The sequence below is a fragment of the Montipora foliosa genome, chromosome 5, assembly GCF_036669935.1.
Source record: "Montipora foliosa isolate CH-2021 chromosome 5, ASM3666993v2, whole genome shotgun sequence".
NCBI lineage: Eukaryota > Metazoa > Cnidaria > Anthozoa > Scleractinia > Acroporidae > Montipora > Montipora foliosa.
The window spans coordinates 38,702,598-38,719,714 of NC_090873.1; the positions used below are offsets into that span (position 1 = coordinate 38,702,598).

A 17,117-nucleotide genomic window follows, 5' to 3' on the forward strand; every position below is an offset into this window, starting at 1 on the left:
ATAAAGAAATAATACTAGTTTCTCAATTTCAGTCCCACTAGGCTCCATCTCTGACCTAGCAGCTACGTCCTGCAAGGAAATTAAGATGAGTGAAGGAAGATCACCCAACGGCAAGTACTGGATGTCTTCAATAAAGCCAGGGATTCCAGTTCTTGCATTTTGCGATATGAAAACTGAAGGTGAGATCTGATAACTTCACACTTCTGTAATTAATTTTCTTCTCCATGTTCTTCTTCATCTCCATTAGCTATATCCTAACGTCAGGATTTATGTAAATCATCATCTTCATCTCCATCTCGAGCCTTGTCTTCATTTTAACCTACATCCACATCTTAAAGCTCATCCAATTACATCTTTATACCCCTTATATTTAATATCTGGCTCTATTTCCATTTTAATCCGCAGCTCCACCTGCAGCTGCCTCATCTTTTTAACTTCCTTTTTCTTCTCTTAACCTCATCCGTGTATCCTGTTCTCCTGCAATCCTTTCACTGTCTCGTTCTCCACCACTTTATCTTCTTCCACGTAATTCTGGTTCCCTCGAAGCAAAGCTACCTCTGTCTTTTCGGTTGCCTTATCCTGTTGAACTTAAAGCAAAATAATGGGGCGGGTTTGGAGATGGACTACATGCTAATCGCGGTTAAAATTGTTCCTTTATGTTGTAGATGTTAACGAATGCACTGCTTCTTCACCTGTGTGTCATGTAAATGCTACATGCAACAACACTCTTGGTTCCTACAGGTGCACTTGCAAACCCGGATATGCTGGGGACGGAAAAACTTGCAAAGGTAATTTAAAGTCCACCAGAGATAGTTCAAACAATCATTTTCTAAAATAAGAAGGTAGTAACTTTGCACGCAAATCTAGAGTAAGGGCTACAGTCAACGATTTTGAATATTACGTCTTTATAAAATAAACACGTTGAAACCCGGGTCAGAAATGTGTTTTTTAGGACTTGGTCAACTCAATACCTAGCTGGGATTAGATACCATGAGAACTTATTAAAAGTTATCTCACGGGTGACGGATGATAATCCAGACAACAATTTAAGTAATAGATAAAATATTCGCGTCCGACCTTTATGGGCATTTAAAACGGCGAGCCCCAGGCGAGCCGTTTTAAAGCCCATATAGGAGTTTGGAAATACTTAGCATTGAATTTAGCAAATCATTTACATAAAGCTTTTGTAGTAGAAACATGGCTGCTCGTTTTCGGTCTCCAAAGAGTAAAGAAGAAGAAACCAGTCTAGTGTGGGAGCCTCTTCGAAAGGAACACAATACAACACTAAATGGGGTAGAAAAGTCTTCGAGTAATGGCAGCAGCGATGGCAAAATAAAATGCAATGTTAGCAGTTGTTGGAGTGGCCGATCTCAAATGCGAAAATGCTCAAGATCTGACCTTTTCAGTAGATCACTTGTCGCCAAATACGCTAAACGTTTGGTTGAGCAATTTCGTTTGTGAAGAGGCCAAGCAAAATGGAGAGCGTTAGCGGCCCAATTCGTTTCATTTGTTAGTTTGTGCGATTAACTGTCGTTTACCTTAGACGGGAGGAGAGGATGCATTATACTTTCTTAACAAATCACGCAAAAGACAAGTAAATTGTTACGTAATAGTTGTGATTGAAATTTCAAGCTTGTGATTGATTAATGAACATTATATAATTTTACAGCCTCGTCTTCATTAAAGTTAAGCATACTAATTACGCGAGTTAGAGATTTTATAAAAGTTAATCATATTAATAATTCAACTAATTTACAATTTATCAACCCCAGCCTTTTCCCGCTACCTATTTAATCCCTCCCAGTGCTTTCAGACAGTTGAACTTTATCTGGATTTACACACCTATATATCTGACCTGAATAGTGCGTTTTTCTAGGCAGTCACCCTTATGAATTATTAGTGAAGTTTACAAAGTCTCTTAAAGTTGATTTTTTTTAAATTCATTTTTAGATTTTGATGAATGCAGCGCTTCCCTTTCCGTTTGTCATGTAAACGCATTATGCAGCAATATCTTTGGCTCTTATCATTGCGCGTGCAAGCTGGGATACGCTGGTGATGGAAAAACATGCAAAGGTAAACTCCAGAAGAAAATACTAGATTACAGTTCACATAACCAGTCACAGAGCAGCCAGGTCGACAAGCAGTTTTCACGATACTCCGGCTTAAGTTAAAATGATTGTTACAATTGTTGTTTGGGGATGATCTAAGGCTGCTGTTACACAAGTCCTTTCGTACATTCACTAATAAACGTCATTTGTTATTAATGAAGTGTAAATTGGTTTCACGTGAAATACCTAGAAGGAACTTCTTAGAAGGAAATATTAGCAAATGTAACCAACTTTCCTCTTCCCGCACAAAAATACGCGGGTGTACATTCGGAACCAAATCCAAAATAAACGCCATTTTAATAAGTAACCGGCAATTATATAACGCTATGTACAATTGTGCAGTAACAGTGTGGTATTGCTTCATGATTGGAAGTAAGTGCTTCCATAATCTTCAACTGCGGTGCCCTCGGCATCTCTGCAGGATTTTGCCATACTGGCTTGGGGACTAGAGTGCTATCAGATCCCTCTGCGATTGTTGCATGCGGGTTTTGCGGATGGGGTTGTATCTGGTTGGCCCGCATGTGCCTGCTGATTAACTGTTGTCTTGTTGGCCCTTCTTTTGGGGGTTTCTGGAAAAATGTTGGTCAGAGAATGTGTACTGTGATCGGGCCTGGCCATTGCTAGAGATATATATGTCATTCTCTTTTCACGAACACCCGTGACTCTGCATCAGCGACAGGGATACTAACTGTGCGCCGGTATTTGACTTCGATGTCGTAATGAGAGCAAGAAAAACAGCAAGCTTGGCAGACGAGCAGGAGCTTCGGCGAGTGCATTGTCGGTTTCAAATATGGTGTGTCTTCCTACTATATACGACTGGAACTTCTAAAGACCAAATGCTTATTTGTTTATTTTTCATTTATTTTTCGGCGTGGCGATGATTAATACTGAGCAAGATAATAGTTGAAAAGTGGTCTTTTGAACGATTTTTTAGTTCTCTTTTCACGTATAGATAAGGGATTATCATTCCAATAATAACATCCTATAACTGTTGGGCAGAATTTTCTTATATTTATTCTAAAGCTACTAGGATTTAGGTGTTGCAGGGATGCACTTCTTGTATCATAATTATATTGCTCAGATACCAAGGCCGACGTGAAATTAGATGGCTTTTTATCTACCAAGTGATCATAAATCAGTTGGCAGGTATTTAGCTTAACAATGTCAGGGAGCTCAGTTAGGCCAAGGTTTACATAATGAGGCGTAGTATGATCTCGAAGTGGAACATCATTAATAACTCTTACAGCTTGGTTTTGCAGCTTTGCCAATTGTGATACTGGAGCTTCGTAATTATTACCCCACAGAATGCAGCCCTAGTTTAAATAGGGGTAGACAAGTGCGTAGTAGATACTAATCAAAGACTGCTTTGTTAGATTTCGTTTCAGTTTTGCGATGATATTTCACTTTTGCTGATTTTACTACTAATATGTTCAATGTGATCATGCCAAGATAAAGAGCAATCAATAACTAATCCTAAGTATTTAATGTTGTACGACTGCTCAAGGTATTGGTCCGCAATTTTTAGAGGAGGGTGTACGTTAGAATTAACATTTTGTCTCGGTTGGAAAACTAGGTATTTTGTTTTACTCAAATTCAGAGTTAATATGTTAGAACAAAGCCATTCATAAATTGCTGGCAATTCGGAATAATTAACTGTAGCAATGAATCTGGGTCCTTACCAGTCACAGTCAGCGAAGTATCATCGGCAAATATTCTTATGCAATAGTAGTGAGGTGCATTAATAATATCTTTTTATATAAACAAGAAAAATAACCGGACCTAAGATCGACCCTTGGGGTACTCCTGAGTTTATTTCTAGTAAGTCAGATTCAACGCAATATTAACAAACATAAACGTTAAGTTGTGATAATAGGATATAATGGTTGACCGTATCGAATGCTTTACTTAGGTCTAGAAATATGGAAATAGCATGATTTCCTTGGTCAAGGGCTTTTGTTATCTCATCTATAAGGTCTACCACCAGTCAACTGTGGTCATGCCAGATCAAAAGCCATAATGATTTGGTACCAAAATATCTTCATAGGTGAGATAAAATGATAATTTGTTAAGAATGCATCTTTCAAAAATTTTACTTAGTGCTGAAAGGACTGATATGGGACGATAATTATTGCATGAAGAACGAGAGCCTTGTTTAACGATTGGTATAACTTTGGCAATTTTCAAGTTTCAGGAAATATGCCATGTTTAAGTGACAAATTTATGATATGTGTCAGCGGTCGAGATATTTCAAGTGCAGCAGAAGATAATAAGAGCGGATGTACGTTATCATAGCTAAAAAATTTCTTTGTGTCAATACTTTCTAATAGTAGATAAACCTAGGTTTCATTTACTTGAGCCAAGCGAAATGTTGATTTTTTCCTCTTCATATAGGTTGAGTAGTGGCGATCCGCTTTAGGCAATTTCGATGCTAGTTCAGTCGGAACATTGCAGAAGTACCTGTTAATAGCATTTGATATTGAAGATGGATGCCGGAGATCTTTATCCTTAACTTTCAGATTGTCAATGTTCCAGGATGGCCGCTTTTTATTGGTTATAAGGTTAACATTATCACACTTTTTTGTTTTTGTTTTTGCGGAGTCCTTAAGTACACTATCGTAGTGTAAGGTTCGTAGGTATCAATTGAGACAATCCTGTTTTGATAAATTTTACATTGCTTATGATAATAAATATTTTGAGTTGGCAACAATATTTTATAGAGCTCGTTACGAACTTTGATTGATTTCCTCAATCCTTTCGTCATCCAGGGCTTGTCGGACTTATTTTTTTATATTAAACGATTTAAGCGGTGCATGTGCATTGCTAATGCTATTGAAAGTATGAAGGAATCTAGTTAAGCTTTCGTTTACATCATAGCTCTTGTATACTGTTGTCCAATTAGCATTCCTCAATGCTTTTTGAAAAGCAATGTTATCGAACCTTTTAAAATCTCTAATTTCAATTTTATTGGGGAAGGGACTTAGCGTAGGGTCATACGAAAGAGTAAAGACTGGCAAATGATCGGCTATTTCTAGGGCAATTCTACCACTAGTACTTGAAGACACAAAGTTATGTAGAGCCAGGCATTGCATCTCTGAGTATCTGAACTCTTGTCAGTTAACCATCTTGATGCCATGGCTACCGAATTCTCCTTATCTCTTTTACCAATCTAGTGCAGCCGGACTCCCAATCCACTTTGTATTGGGAATAGATAGAGCTCTGCCCTGCTGGTTTTCTTCCTACTTAAAGTGGGCATTTTCCTTTGCGAGTCTGGCACTCAGCAATCTTGATGGAAACGGTCTAGATAGGTAAGTAGCCCAAGGATGTATAAGAGTTCCTTAGTGTTAGCTGGTGCAGATATTTTTCTAATTGATTCAAGCTTGTCAACTGCAGGTGGATGCCTTTCTTTGCTTGTGTATGACCGCAAAATGTGACACTTTGTTATATGGATATTACTGACATGGCGGAGTTGACGCTCACGTTGTCAGCATGTCTAAGAAAATCTTGTCTAAGAACGCCTTCCTCTCTGGAACCGAAAAGAAAACCAGCCTTAGGAATGTTACTATTAATGTCATCCATTTGTTGATGGGAGACATCTTGGGGCACTATTATGCCAAAGAGGAGACATTTGAACCTGTATCGCCCGAAGGGCGCATTGAACGAGCACTTATAACATGCGAGACGCGTGAGCGAGTTCGCTGTGCAAGTACCAAGTTAAAAACTGAGAAAAAAAATCTCATGATGTTGGGGATGGATCTCGTCGGTACTGTGGCTGCAGCGATGCTCACACCGAATGTACCAATTTAATTTCTTAGGGTCCAAGCATAGCCTGGCCTTCTTTTTCCCGTTTGATGTTTCTCTGATATTGCGAACAATGGTGTTGACCCAATCGGTAGGCCCAGTTACCTCTGTCATAATGTCTTCTGCGAGAATCTTGTCCAAATCGGCTTTGTGTAAAGTAAGAATATTTATCGGTAATTTACCGGAATAGAGAGCACTTATCTTGGGGTTTTATATCAGCTCTATGAGGTATTAAACACTTGGGAAACTGCCAATCTGGTCTTCGTATTCTTCTAGGCCTATGGATGCGGGCTGTACCAGGCTTGCAAGTTGGGGGGATGTTTTTTCCTCGTGTGGTGTTTGGGTACTTGAGAGCTCCTGGTTGTGTATAGTGATGATACCGAATTCTTGTGCAATCTGGCAACCGATCATAGATGGGTGACCCGGGGCCTGAGTTGTCTTTTAAGGTTACTTTGAGACACCCTGCGAGCAGAGCCTCCTTTTGTCTTTTTCTTTTCTGAGGAGAAGAAAAGTAGGCTCTGCCCGAATCGCGTCAACTCTTTGAAGCCGCAGCAGCCCGAACTTCTGGACTAGTCAATCTTGTTTTCTCTCGTCAAACCGGTTTTTACCGGTGCGAGCGTCCGTTTAGTGACAAAACCGATGGTTATAATTGAGCCCGCTGTACCATGAAAAGCCAAGATGGCGGCGAGATCTGGCATATTAGGCTTGGGTTCGAGACTGTATCCTGGCAACATGCAGCGCATATTCAATAAAGATCTTACTCGATTTAAGCAGAGCCTTTCTCGAGAACGCCAAAATCGAGCAAGCAAAAGAAAGGCTCTGCTAGAAGGGTGACTTTGAGAACGATAGCGTCAAAGTTGCTGGTGGAGGCTCCTCTGCAGCCCTTTAGGACAGCATTGCAGGGTTTTATTTCAAGAGAAAAGCCAAGTCGGCAGATCATCTGTAGTTAAAACACACGTGTCTGCACCTTCATCTACCCTCATTTAGATATTGTGTTTATCATAAATTCAGACGGTGGTAATTAATGATCTTTCGGGGAATCAGGGTTGTGTAGTGCTCATCGATCGTGACTCCCACCTCTGTGACAAAATTTAAACTCTGGCCTAGGGACGTATGTAGGCTGAGTTTCAGTCGATCTCAACCTCACTCCTCAGGTCTCTCTCCGGGTACTCCGTTTTCCTCCCTCCTCAAAGTCAACTCCCAGTCAATCACATCTCGCTGGGTTTGCGGTGCTCTGAGCTCACACATGGATTGTATGGCGGAGGCCAAGGGCGCACCAACATGCAATTGGTCCTATCTCGTTGAGCCTGTCGATCCTGAAAAGCCCTTGTAGGGAGCGGTCAACTAAGCGCACATAAACTTCTACATTTACATTTACGAATGTAAGAATGATTTATACATATGAAATGAAATGTTGGCAGAACCCACTGGGAACTCGGAAAAATCCGCGCCCCAGATGGGGTTCGAACTCACGACCCTCCGTGATCTAGTCGGATGCTTTAAGCACAGAGCTACTGGAGACTCTATGGGGAGCGCTGGTGAAATGTGAGTCTTTGACTCGAAATGCATCACGCAGCTACAGAGTCAAACAACGACTGACAGTATAGCTCATACCTTGTATCGCGCAAGTCATCTTAAAGCATATCTGAGATGCGGCCAACCAACCACCCATGCGAGCAAACGTGAAAATCTTATACACATATGAAATGAAATGTTGCTCGTCATAGAGTCTTCAGTTACTCAGTTCTTAGAGCAGCCGACTAGATCACGGAGGGTCGTGGGTTCGAGTCCCATCTGGGGCTCGGATTTCTCCGAGTTACCAGTGGGTCCTATCAATATTTCATTTCATATTTACATGTACATTTACATTTACGATTGGGATAACGGCTAACGCTAAGCTAACTGAACTTTCACCGCGAAGTTGTGATGGTGTCGAGGACTACTGTAATTAGGTCTGAGTCGTCATCGCCGGCTTAATCGTGGGCCGTGTTCTCTTCGTTGCCCAACTGTAAGTGGATGGTATGGCCTCTTTAGCCTCGGATTTGAACAATTTCGTCCACTTGTTTGAGTCCTGCACTCTCTGGAATTGGCCTGTTTTACTGCAGTACGTTCATGATTTGGTATGCAGGCTGGTCACGTATCATAACTACCATATTTTTTAAGACATTTAATGCAGCCCTTGTGTTTGAATTTAAACCTCGACTTGTCTGGGGGCTGGAAGTAGAATGGTGGGCTTTATTTGGGATCGTCTACTCTTGAACAGTGAGGGGGAGGGGGTTGTGTTGGGAGTTGTATCAGGGTTTCTCTTACTCTGCAGAGACTGTACACTGTCTTTATTTTTTTTTTAATTAAATGAGTTTTCTTGATAAATAGAATCCGTCCTAACGAAGTCTGTTTGCAAGCCTAATACCATTATATCTCCGAGCGTTTATTCCTTCATGTGAATCTTCATAAAAACGAAATATTTCTACGCAATTCCAGAAGACAGTCAATCGAACGCGCCCTAAACACGCGCGTTATTTCATCGGCTCAGGGCACATCTTGAGGTAATAATTGAGAGGATTTTTATAGTAACACTTGAAAAGAATCGGATAGGAAGAAAGTCGAGAGCATATGGAACACTGCCTTATATAGCTTATGGAAAATCACTCAACTTAAAACCTTGTCGACTCAAAACGCTTCTCGGTTTTTTGTTTTCAAGATAGTAATTTACATCCCTAGGTAAGGGGCCCTTTGTACGTTTTTCTCTTTTTTTTTTTTTTTTCCGATATATATATTTTTTAATTTAATGCAGGGGGATAATTTGTACACCAAAATTATGCAATAATAAATGTAGGTCACCGTCCTCATTTAAGAGTAAAACACCATCGAACCTGTCTATTTCGATTATTATAGATCGAAACAACAAAATTTTCCACGTTCTCGGAATGCGCGCGCTTATTCGAAAAGAGTTATGGGTCATTAGTCAAAACTTGTCTCACGTTTTTTGAGAACTGTCCCAGCGTGTATGATCGACTTACACATTTGACCAATTTATAAATATTAACACACCACATGCGCAGGAATCACCTTAAATGCTGGGTTATAGGCGCTGTCATCAATAACGATGACAGCTTTAGTTAGGAATTCGTCTTGGGGCATGTAGCCTTGTTTCAAGCATCTCAGCTGGTACCGGGAAAGAATTTAATTGCTTTTGGGTCTTGCTATTTTAACACCAATTTAAAACTTTATCTAGCTTTCACCCCTTTTGAGGTACATACGTACTTAATTGACTACTCCTCGTAGGGAAGTTTCAGGGCCCATGTAATCCAAGCAACAAAATAACAGAACAGAACAGCAAAACTGTCAAGAATCCCAACTGGCCGGAGGCAAAGCATTTAGTTATTTACAAGTGCAGTTCAAAAGTTGAGGCAGGGACTACCAGGATAAAATGTAACGAGACGTACAGGAGAGCGGTTTTGTAACCTGGGATCTATGGATCTCAAGGCGGGCAAGCGTCCTAACTAGTAGGTAGTAGTAAGGGTAAGGAAGTTAAGACCAGGATATTAAAACAGCGTTGGTGGGGATATGTAAAGTTCATATTTCTGGTGAAAACTTGAAAGCAAATGATCAAATGCTGCTCTTCTAAATGACATCATATTTTTGTTGAAGATTTTAACGAATGCAGTTCATCTCCTTCACCCTGTCACGTCTACGCAAAATGCAAAATGTGTTTTCATGTAAAGCTGGATACACTGGGTATGGAAAAACCTGTAGTGGTAAGGGGGTCCAAATAGCTGTCAGGACCACTTTTGGCCACTTTCCAAAGACAAATCCTGTTGCTTGGTGTATATAAAAGGAAAATATAAACTTACAAGGAAACTACTGTACGTCATAGCACATTATTCTTTAAGATGATTAACATTTGTAGAAAACGTAGTTTATGCTTGAATGATTAAATGATTGAAAAGCCAGCTGCTTAAGATTAGGGTCAAGGCGATTAAAGAGAGTTGCGGTACAATAAAAAAATCGAAAGTGGACTCTCTCAGCTGCGCCTCGTGAGTCCACAACATTTTGATGACGAATATCGTTGTCGATAAGAGTACAGACAACGCTGAACCACGTTTGATTTTTTTTTTTAACCACAATACAGTCGAACCTTTCTAATACGGACACCGAAGGGACAGAGCCAAGTGTCCCTATTAGAGAGGTCTAGAGGTCAAGAATATTACGTCACTTTAAAGGCTCCATTGATGGTATTAAGCGTTCTTTAAGTTAAAACTGACCCAAACAGGTCTTTGAGGTGCATTTAAATTGTTTAATGGACAGTACAAATCATTACCATACAAGCTGTACAATTCCAAAAACATATGGCAAACTATAATACAGTTTCGGAACAGTAACAAGTGCAGCGGACACCAACATACAGTAGGGTATTTAATGAAAGTTCTTTTTTCTTATTGATTCATATTGTGTTAGAGAAGTCTGTAATGTTCTTCTGAACAGCATTCGCCAGTCGTTTTTTTGACGAACAACGACTGAGCTTTTGAAATAATCTTGCATAACTCATCAGCCAAATTTCATTCACCTTATGCAGTAAGAAAAATCAGAAACATGGTTAAGTTCTGAGGAAGCCTCACTATATGACTTCACTCTTAGCGGCTCTAGCGCTTGAAGATCATCCAGCTCCAAGATCTCTTCATCGTTACTGCCTGCACCTTCATTGTTACCATTGAGTCTGATGACAGACTAGATAGGAACCTTTCCTCCCAGTTTTCACCTAACTCTTGACAGACTGGAAGAAGACTTTCGTTTGTAATAGCTTCGTGTGCTGACACAGCAGTGTCACCACATGACTCGTTAAGTAACATCTCAACCTGAGAAACCTCATCTTCCAGGTCTGCAAATGGGTCCTCGTCATCAGGCGGTTCTACAGCTTCAACTACATTTCTCTCTTTGTCTAGCACTCCAGCATTAGGAAAACAATTATAGTGGATGGCTCTAAGGCTTCCCATCTGATGGCATGTAGTACGTTTACAGACTTGCACACATCTCCAGCTGTTTCACAGTCATCAATTAGGCTGATCACGTGAATCAACATCAGCTTTGCGTACTTTCCATGAAGGATTGAATAATCCCCAAATCTAAAGGCTGGAGCCTCGAGGTGTAATTCGGCGGAAAATACACAATTAATGTTCGGATATTTGCCTTTCATGTCGTTTGGGTGACAAGGTGCATTATTGAGTAGCAAGAGGACACTTCGACTTCCACGCAGACACCTCCGATTCAGTTTTGTCAAGACTTGGTTCAGAATATCGAAATCCATCCAAGTCTTTTTTTTGATGAACGTAAGTGCATGGAAGGTTCGAAAGATCTTTGATGCTTTTAAAACAACGGGGATTTGCTGACTTTCCGAATATTATCGGTTTCTCTTTACCCCCTGCGGTATTTACAAAGAACGCACATGTAATCCTCTCCTTGGATTGTTTGCCACCTCTGCACTGCTTTGCTGGTCCAGAGAGGGCCTTTTTTGGTAACGCAAGGTAGAATGTTCCTGTCGTGGGGGCTGTAACCTGCAGATATTACTGGTAACCGCTCTTCCCAAGACTCGCGTACTTCTCCCGATTCACCGCTGACAGTCATTCCCTTAATGTTGTATCGGATCTTGAATTTCTCTAGCCATCCATTTGAAGCTTTAAACGTTTGCTCCATGCCCATTTGAGCGGCTATGGCTCAGGCTTTCTGCTGCAAAATTGGTCCCGAAAGAGGAAATTCAATGTTCTTACTTCTAGCCTTTCTGAACCACTCCAACATTGCCAAGTCGATGTCTTGAAAACTGCATGTTCTAGCTCTCTTGCTGGCCGCATTTCCACAAGCCGTGAATTTATCGAGCAGGTTTTGTTGATCACAGGGATGGATTGGATCTGCGTTTTACCACATTGAAACTTATCTGCAATTGGTCACAGTGCTGTCGCTGGATTTTTGTTTTTAATATATATTACTTCTACCTTTCCTTGCGGCAAAGTCAATTCTTTACGTTTCGTCATTGCATATCATTCGCGACACTGAAGTGAGGAAAGTCATTCTGTAATCATGTTTCGTTGAAGGGCTAATTTCGATTCACGCTTTTAAATTTTGGGAACCAGTCAGAAACCATCGGTACCACAATTACAATTAGCGGAACGGAGACAACGGAAGGATAGTTTTTGCATTTCAAGTATTAAACACCTCAGTGGCTTTCCTTTAGTTTTTCGCCTGAAAACCATTCAACGAGATATGGCTGGCACTCCGGTCATTAAGCGTTCTATCATGGTTAATTAAGAGGGTTTCATGTCTGCAAGGGGTGGTGGACTCCTCACAACGGAGAAAGTCTACAACTTCAACCAGAACCTGAGAACCCGAAAGACACAAATGCAGTCAGCGTATTCAAGGATAGCCGAGTTGTAGGGCACAAGCCTTTGATGTTGATCAATACGAAAGAGGGCTTGGTACTTATAAGACATTTTCTTGTAAAGCCAGGGAGCAATGGAGTTGTCAACGTATGTGGGAAGGCAGTTAATCGGGGCGGAGGATTAGCCATGGAGATCCCATTTGAATATATTTTCCCCAGACCGCACAAACTCGAAAAGCATTTGGAGAAGTGCTTGGACCTTACAGAAAACTCAGCTGTCCGTAAAGACAGTCTTTCAAGTGAAGATTTCCAGAGGAAAAGAGATAGAAAAAGGAAAGCAACGACTGGAGAATCTTCAAAGAATAAGAAATCTTGATGATAAATGGCAATGACATGTCGATATACAATTGTTACTGATTGAAACGAATGATATTGTTATCGTATGAACAATGAGACAATTGATTACACTTTAATGTGTCCTTGGACAAACAGGAAATCGTGTTAAATAAGAACTGTCATCATTGGAGTGTAAGGAATACAGAGTTTAAACCTATATGAATTTTCTCTTTGGGGCCAAGATTTAGTGTCCGTTGTCCGTTTTATAGAGGATCCGTATTATGGAGGTTATTTTTACAAAGAGTGTATTTGGTTTCAAGGATTATACGAGCGGTGCGTGTATCTACTTTAAGTACGAGTTGTAAATAAAAGGAAGAAATACTTCGGCTCTACTGGGAAAAGAAAATATTGCGGAAATATTGTCACCTATAAGCAGAAAATAATGAAAGAAACAGCATCTCCCTTTGTACCTATTTGATGATGTTGTATCTCTCTGACAGACCTCAACGAATGCAACTCATCTCCTACGCCCTGTCATTCCAAAGCCAAATGCACAAATAATCAAGGATCTTATTTGTGCTCATGTGACGCTGGATACACAGGCGATGGAAAAACATGTACTGGTAAGATTGTCCTTGTTGATATGATACCTTAGTTCAGTCTCCATCTCCACCTTTATCCCCAAGTCAGAGTTCACCTATATTTTCATTAGTGAAATAATACTTCTTATCTAAAACAATTATTTTGCATCTCTATTCCTTCTACTCACATTTCAAACCTACTTGGTTAGCTCCAGGAACTATTTCGGTGTCTGAAACTCTGCGCAATGAACCTAAAATTGTAACATTTCGTTACTTAAGCATTACATTAAAGTCAAGGCAATTAAAGAGAATTGCACTACTATAAACAAATCGAAAGTGGACTCTCTTAGCTGCGTCTGGTGAGTCCACAACATTTTGATGACGAATATCGTTGTGGATAAGAGTACAGACAACGGTGAACTACGTTTGGTTTGTTTTTTTACCACAATATTTGGTTTCAAGGATTTTACGAGCAGCGCGGGTATCTATTTTAAGTACGAGTTGCAGATGAAAGAAACAATTACTTCGGCTCTACTGGAAAAAGAAAATATTGTCACTTATATGCAGAAAATAATGAAAGAAAAAGGATCTCCCCTTGTACCTATTTGATGATGTTGTATCTCTCTGACAGACCTCAACGAATGCAACTCATCTCCTACGCCCTGTCATTCCAAAGCCAAATGCAAAAATAATCAAGGATCTTATTTGTGCTCATGTGACGCTGGATACACAGGCGATGGAAAAGCATGTACTGGTAAGATTATCCATGATGATATGATACCTCAGTTCAGTCTACATCTCCATCATTATCTCCACGTCAGAGTTCACCTATATTTTCATTAGTGAAATAATACTTTTTTATCTAAAACAATTATTTTGCATTTCTATTCCTTCTACTCATATTTCAAACCTACTTGGTTAGTTCCAGGAACTATTTCGGGGTCTGAAACTCTGCACAATGAACCTAAAATTGTAACATTTCGTTACTTAAGCATTAGATTAAAGTCAAGGCAATTAAAGAGAATTGCACTACTATAAACAAATCGAAAGTCGATTCTCTTAGCTGCATCTTGTGATTCCACAACATTTTGATGACGAATATCGTTGTGGATAAGAGTACAGACAACGCTGAACCACGTTTGGTTTGTTTTTTTACCACAATATTTGGTTTCAAGGATTATACGAGCAGCTCGTGTATCTATTTTAAGTACGAGTTGCATATAAAAGAAAGAATTACTTCGGCTCCACTGGAAAAAGAAAATATTGTCACTTATATGCAGAAAAGAATGAAAGAAACAGCATCTCCCTTTGTACCTATTTGATGATGTTGTATCTCTCTGACAGACCTCAACGAATGCAACTCATCTCCTACGCCCTGTCATTCCAAAGCCAAATGCACAAATAATCAAGGATCTTATTTGTGCTCATGTGACGCTGGATACACAGGCGATGGAAAAACATGTACTGGTAAGATTGTCCTTGTTGATATGATACCTTAGTTCAGTCTCCATCTCCACCTTTATCCCCAAGTCAGAGTTCACCTATATTTTCATTAGTGAAATAATACTTCTTATCTAAAACAATTATTTTGCATCTCTATTCCTTCTACTCACATTTCAAACCTACTTGGTTAGCTCCAGGAACTGTTTTGGTGTCTCAAACTCTGCACAATGAACCTACAATTGTGTTAAAAATTTCGTTACTTAAGCATTAGATTAGAGTCAAGGCAATTAAAGAGAATTGCACTACAATAAACAAATCGAAAGTGGACTCTCTTAGATGCGTCTTGTGAGTCCACAACATTTTGATGACGAATATCGTTGTGGATAAAGGTAAAGACAACGCTGAACCACGTTTGATTTATTTTTTTACCACAATATTTGGTTTCAAGGATTATACAAGCAGCTCGTGTATCTATTTTAAGTACGAGTTGCAGATGAAAGAAACAATTACTTCGGCTCTACTGGAAAAAAAAATATTGTCACTTATATGCAGAAAATAATGGAAGAAAAAGCATCTCCCCTTGTACCTATTTGATGATGTCGTATCTCTCTGACAGACCTTAACGAATGCAACTCATCTCCTACGCCCTGTCATTCCAAAGCCAAATGCACAAATAATCAAGGATCTTATTTGTGCTCATGTGACGCTGGATACACAGGCGATGGAAAAACATGTACTGGTAAGATTGTCCTTGTTGATATGATACCTTAGTTCAGTCTCCATCTCCACCTTTATCCCCAAGTCAGAGTTCACCTATATTTTCATTAGTGAAATAATACTTCTTATCTAAAACAATTATTTTGCATCTCTATTCCTTCTACTCACATTTCAAACCTACTTGGTTAGCTCCAGGAACTATTTCGGTGTCTGAAACTCTGCGCAATGAACCTAAAATTGTAACATTTCGTTACTTAAGCATTACATTAAAGTCAAGGCAATTAAAGAGAATTGCACTACTATAAACAAATCGAAAGTGGACTCTCTTAGCTGCGTCTGGTGAGTCCACAACATTTTGATGACGAATATCGTTGTGGATAAGAGTACAGACAACGGTGAACTACGTTTGGTTTGTTTTTTTACCACAATATTTGGTTTCAAGGATTATACGAGCAGCGCGGGTATCTATTTTAAGTACGAGTTGCAGATGAAAGAAACAATTACTTCGGCTCTACTGGAAAAAGAAAATATTGTCACTTATATGCAGAAAATAATGAAAGAAAAAGGATCTCCCCTTGTACCTATTTGATGATGTTGTATCTCTCTGACAGACCTCAACGAATGCAACTCATCTCCTACGCCCTGTCATGCCAAAGCCAAATGCAAAAATAATCAAGGATCTTATTTGTGCTCATGTGACGCTGGATACACAGGCGATGGAATAACATGTACTGGTAAGATTATCCTTGATGATATGATACCTTAGTTCAGTCTCCATCTTCATCATTATCTCCACGTCAGAGTTCACCTATATTTTCATTAGTGAAAGAATACTTCTTATCTAAAACAATTATTTTGCATTTCTATTCCTTCTACTCATATTTCAAACCTACTTGGTTAGTTCCAGGAACTATTTCGGTGTCTGAAACTCTGCGCAATGAACCTAAAATTGTAACATGTCGTTACTTAAGCATTACATTAAAGTCAAGGCAATTAAAGAGAATTGCACTACTATAAACAAATCGAAAGTGGACTCTCTTAGCTGCGTCTGGTGAGTCCACAACATTTTGATGACGAATATCGTTGTGGATAAGAGTACAGACAACGGTGAACTACGTTTGGTTTGTTTTTTTTACCACAATATTTGGTTTCAAGGATTATACGAGCACCGCGGGTATCTATTTTAAGTACGAGTTGCAGATGAAAGAAACAATTAATTCGGCTCTACTGGAAAAAGAAAATATTGTCACTTATATGCAGAAAATAATGAAAGAAAAAGCATCTCCCTTTGTTCCTATTTGATGATGTTGTATCTCTCTGACAGACCTCAACGAATGCAACTCATCTCCTACGCCCTGTCATGCCAAAGCCAAATGCAAAAATAATCAAGGATCTTATTTGTGCTCATGTGACGCTGGATACACAGGCGATGGAATAACATGTACTGGTAAGATTATCCTCGTTGATATGATACCTTAGTTTAGTCTCCATCTCCATGTTTATCCCCACGTCAGAGTTCACCTATATTTTCATCAGTGAAATAATACTTCTTATCTAAAACAATTATTTTGCATCTCTATTCCTTCTACTCACATTTCAAACCTACTTGGTTAGTTCCAGGAACTATTTCGGTGTCTCAAACTCTGCACAATGAACGTACAATTGTAAAATTTCGTTACTTAAGCATTAGATTAGAGTCAAGGCAATTAAAGAGAGTTGCGGTACAATAAACAAATCGAAAGTGGACTCTCTCAGCTGCGTCTT

At 39.6% G+C, this 17,117-nt stretch overlaps 2 protein-coding genes across 3 annotated transcripts in view; one reads left to right on the top strand and one right to left on the bottom strand.

Annotated features, from left to right (window-relative positions):
* The window catches only part of LOC138004092 (uncharacterized), an 888,878-nt gene that overhangs the window by 176,882 nt on the left and 694,879 nt on the right, over positions 1 to 17,117 (bottom strand). The window lies entirely within an intron of this gene.
* Positions 1 to 17,117, top strand: part of LOC138004135 (uncharacterized) — a 51,098-nt gene that overhangs the window by 3,321 nt on the left and 30,660 nt on the right. Inside the window, exons 3-5 of one of the 2 annotated variants that reach the window (XM_068850567.1) lie at positions 33 to 179; positions 666 to 788; positions 1,951 to 2,073. In XM_068850567.1, the coding sequence (XP_068706668.1) occupies positions 33 to 179; positions 666 to 788; positions 1,951 to 2,073 (393 nt within the window). Of the gene's footprint in view, positions 1 to 32; positions 180 to 665; positions 789 to 1,950; positions 2,074 to 15,268; positions 15,376 to 15,964; positions 16,088 to 16,677; positions 16,801 to 17,117 lie in introns of those variants that run through there. The other variant, XM_068850566.1, reaches the window with a different exon arrangement.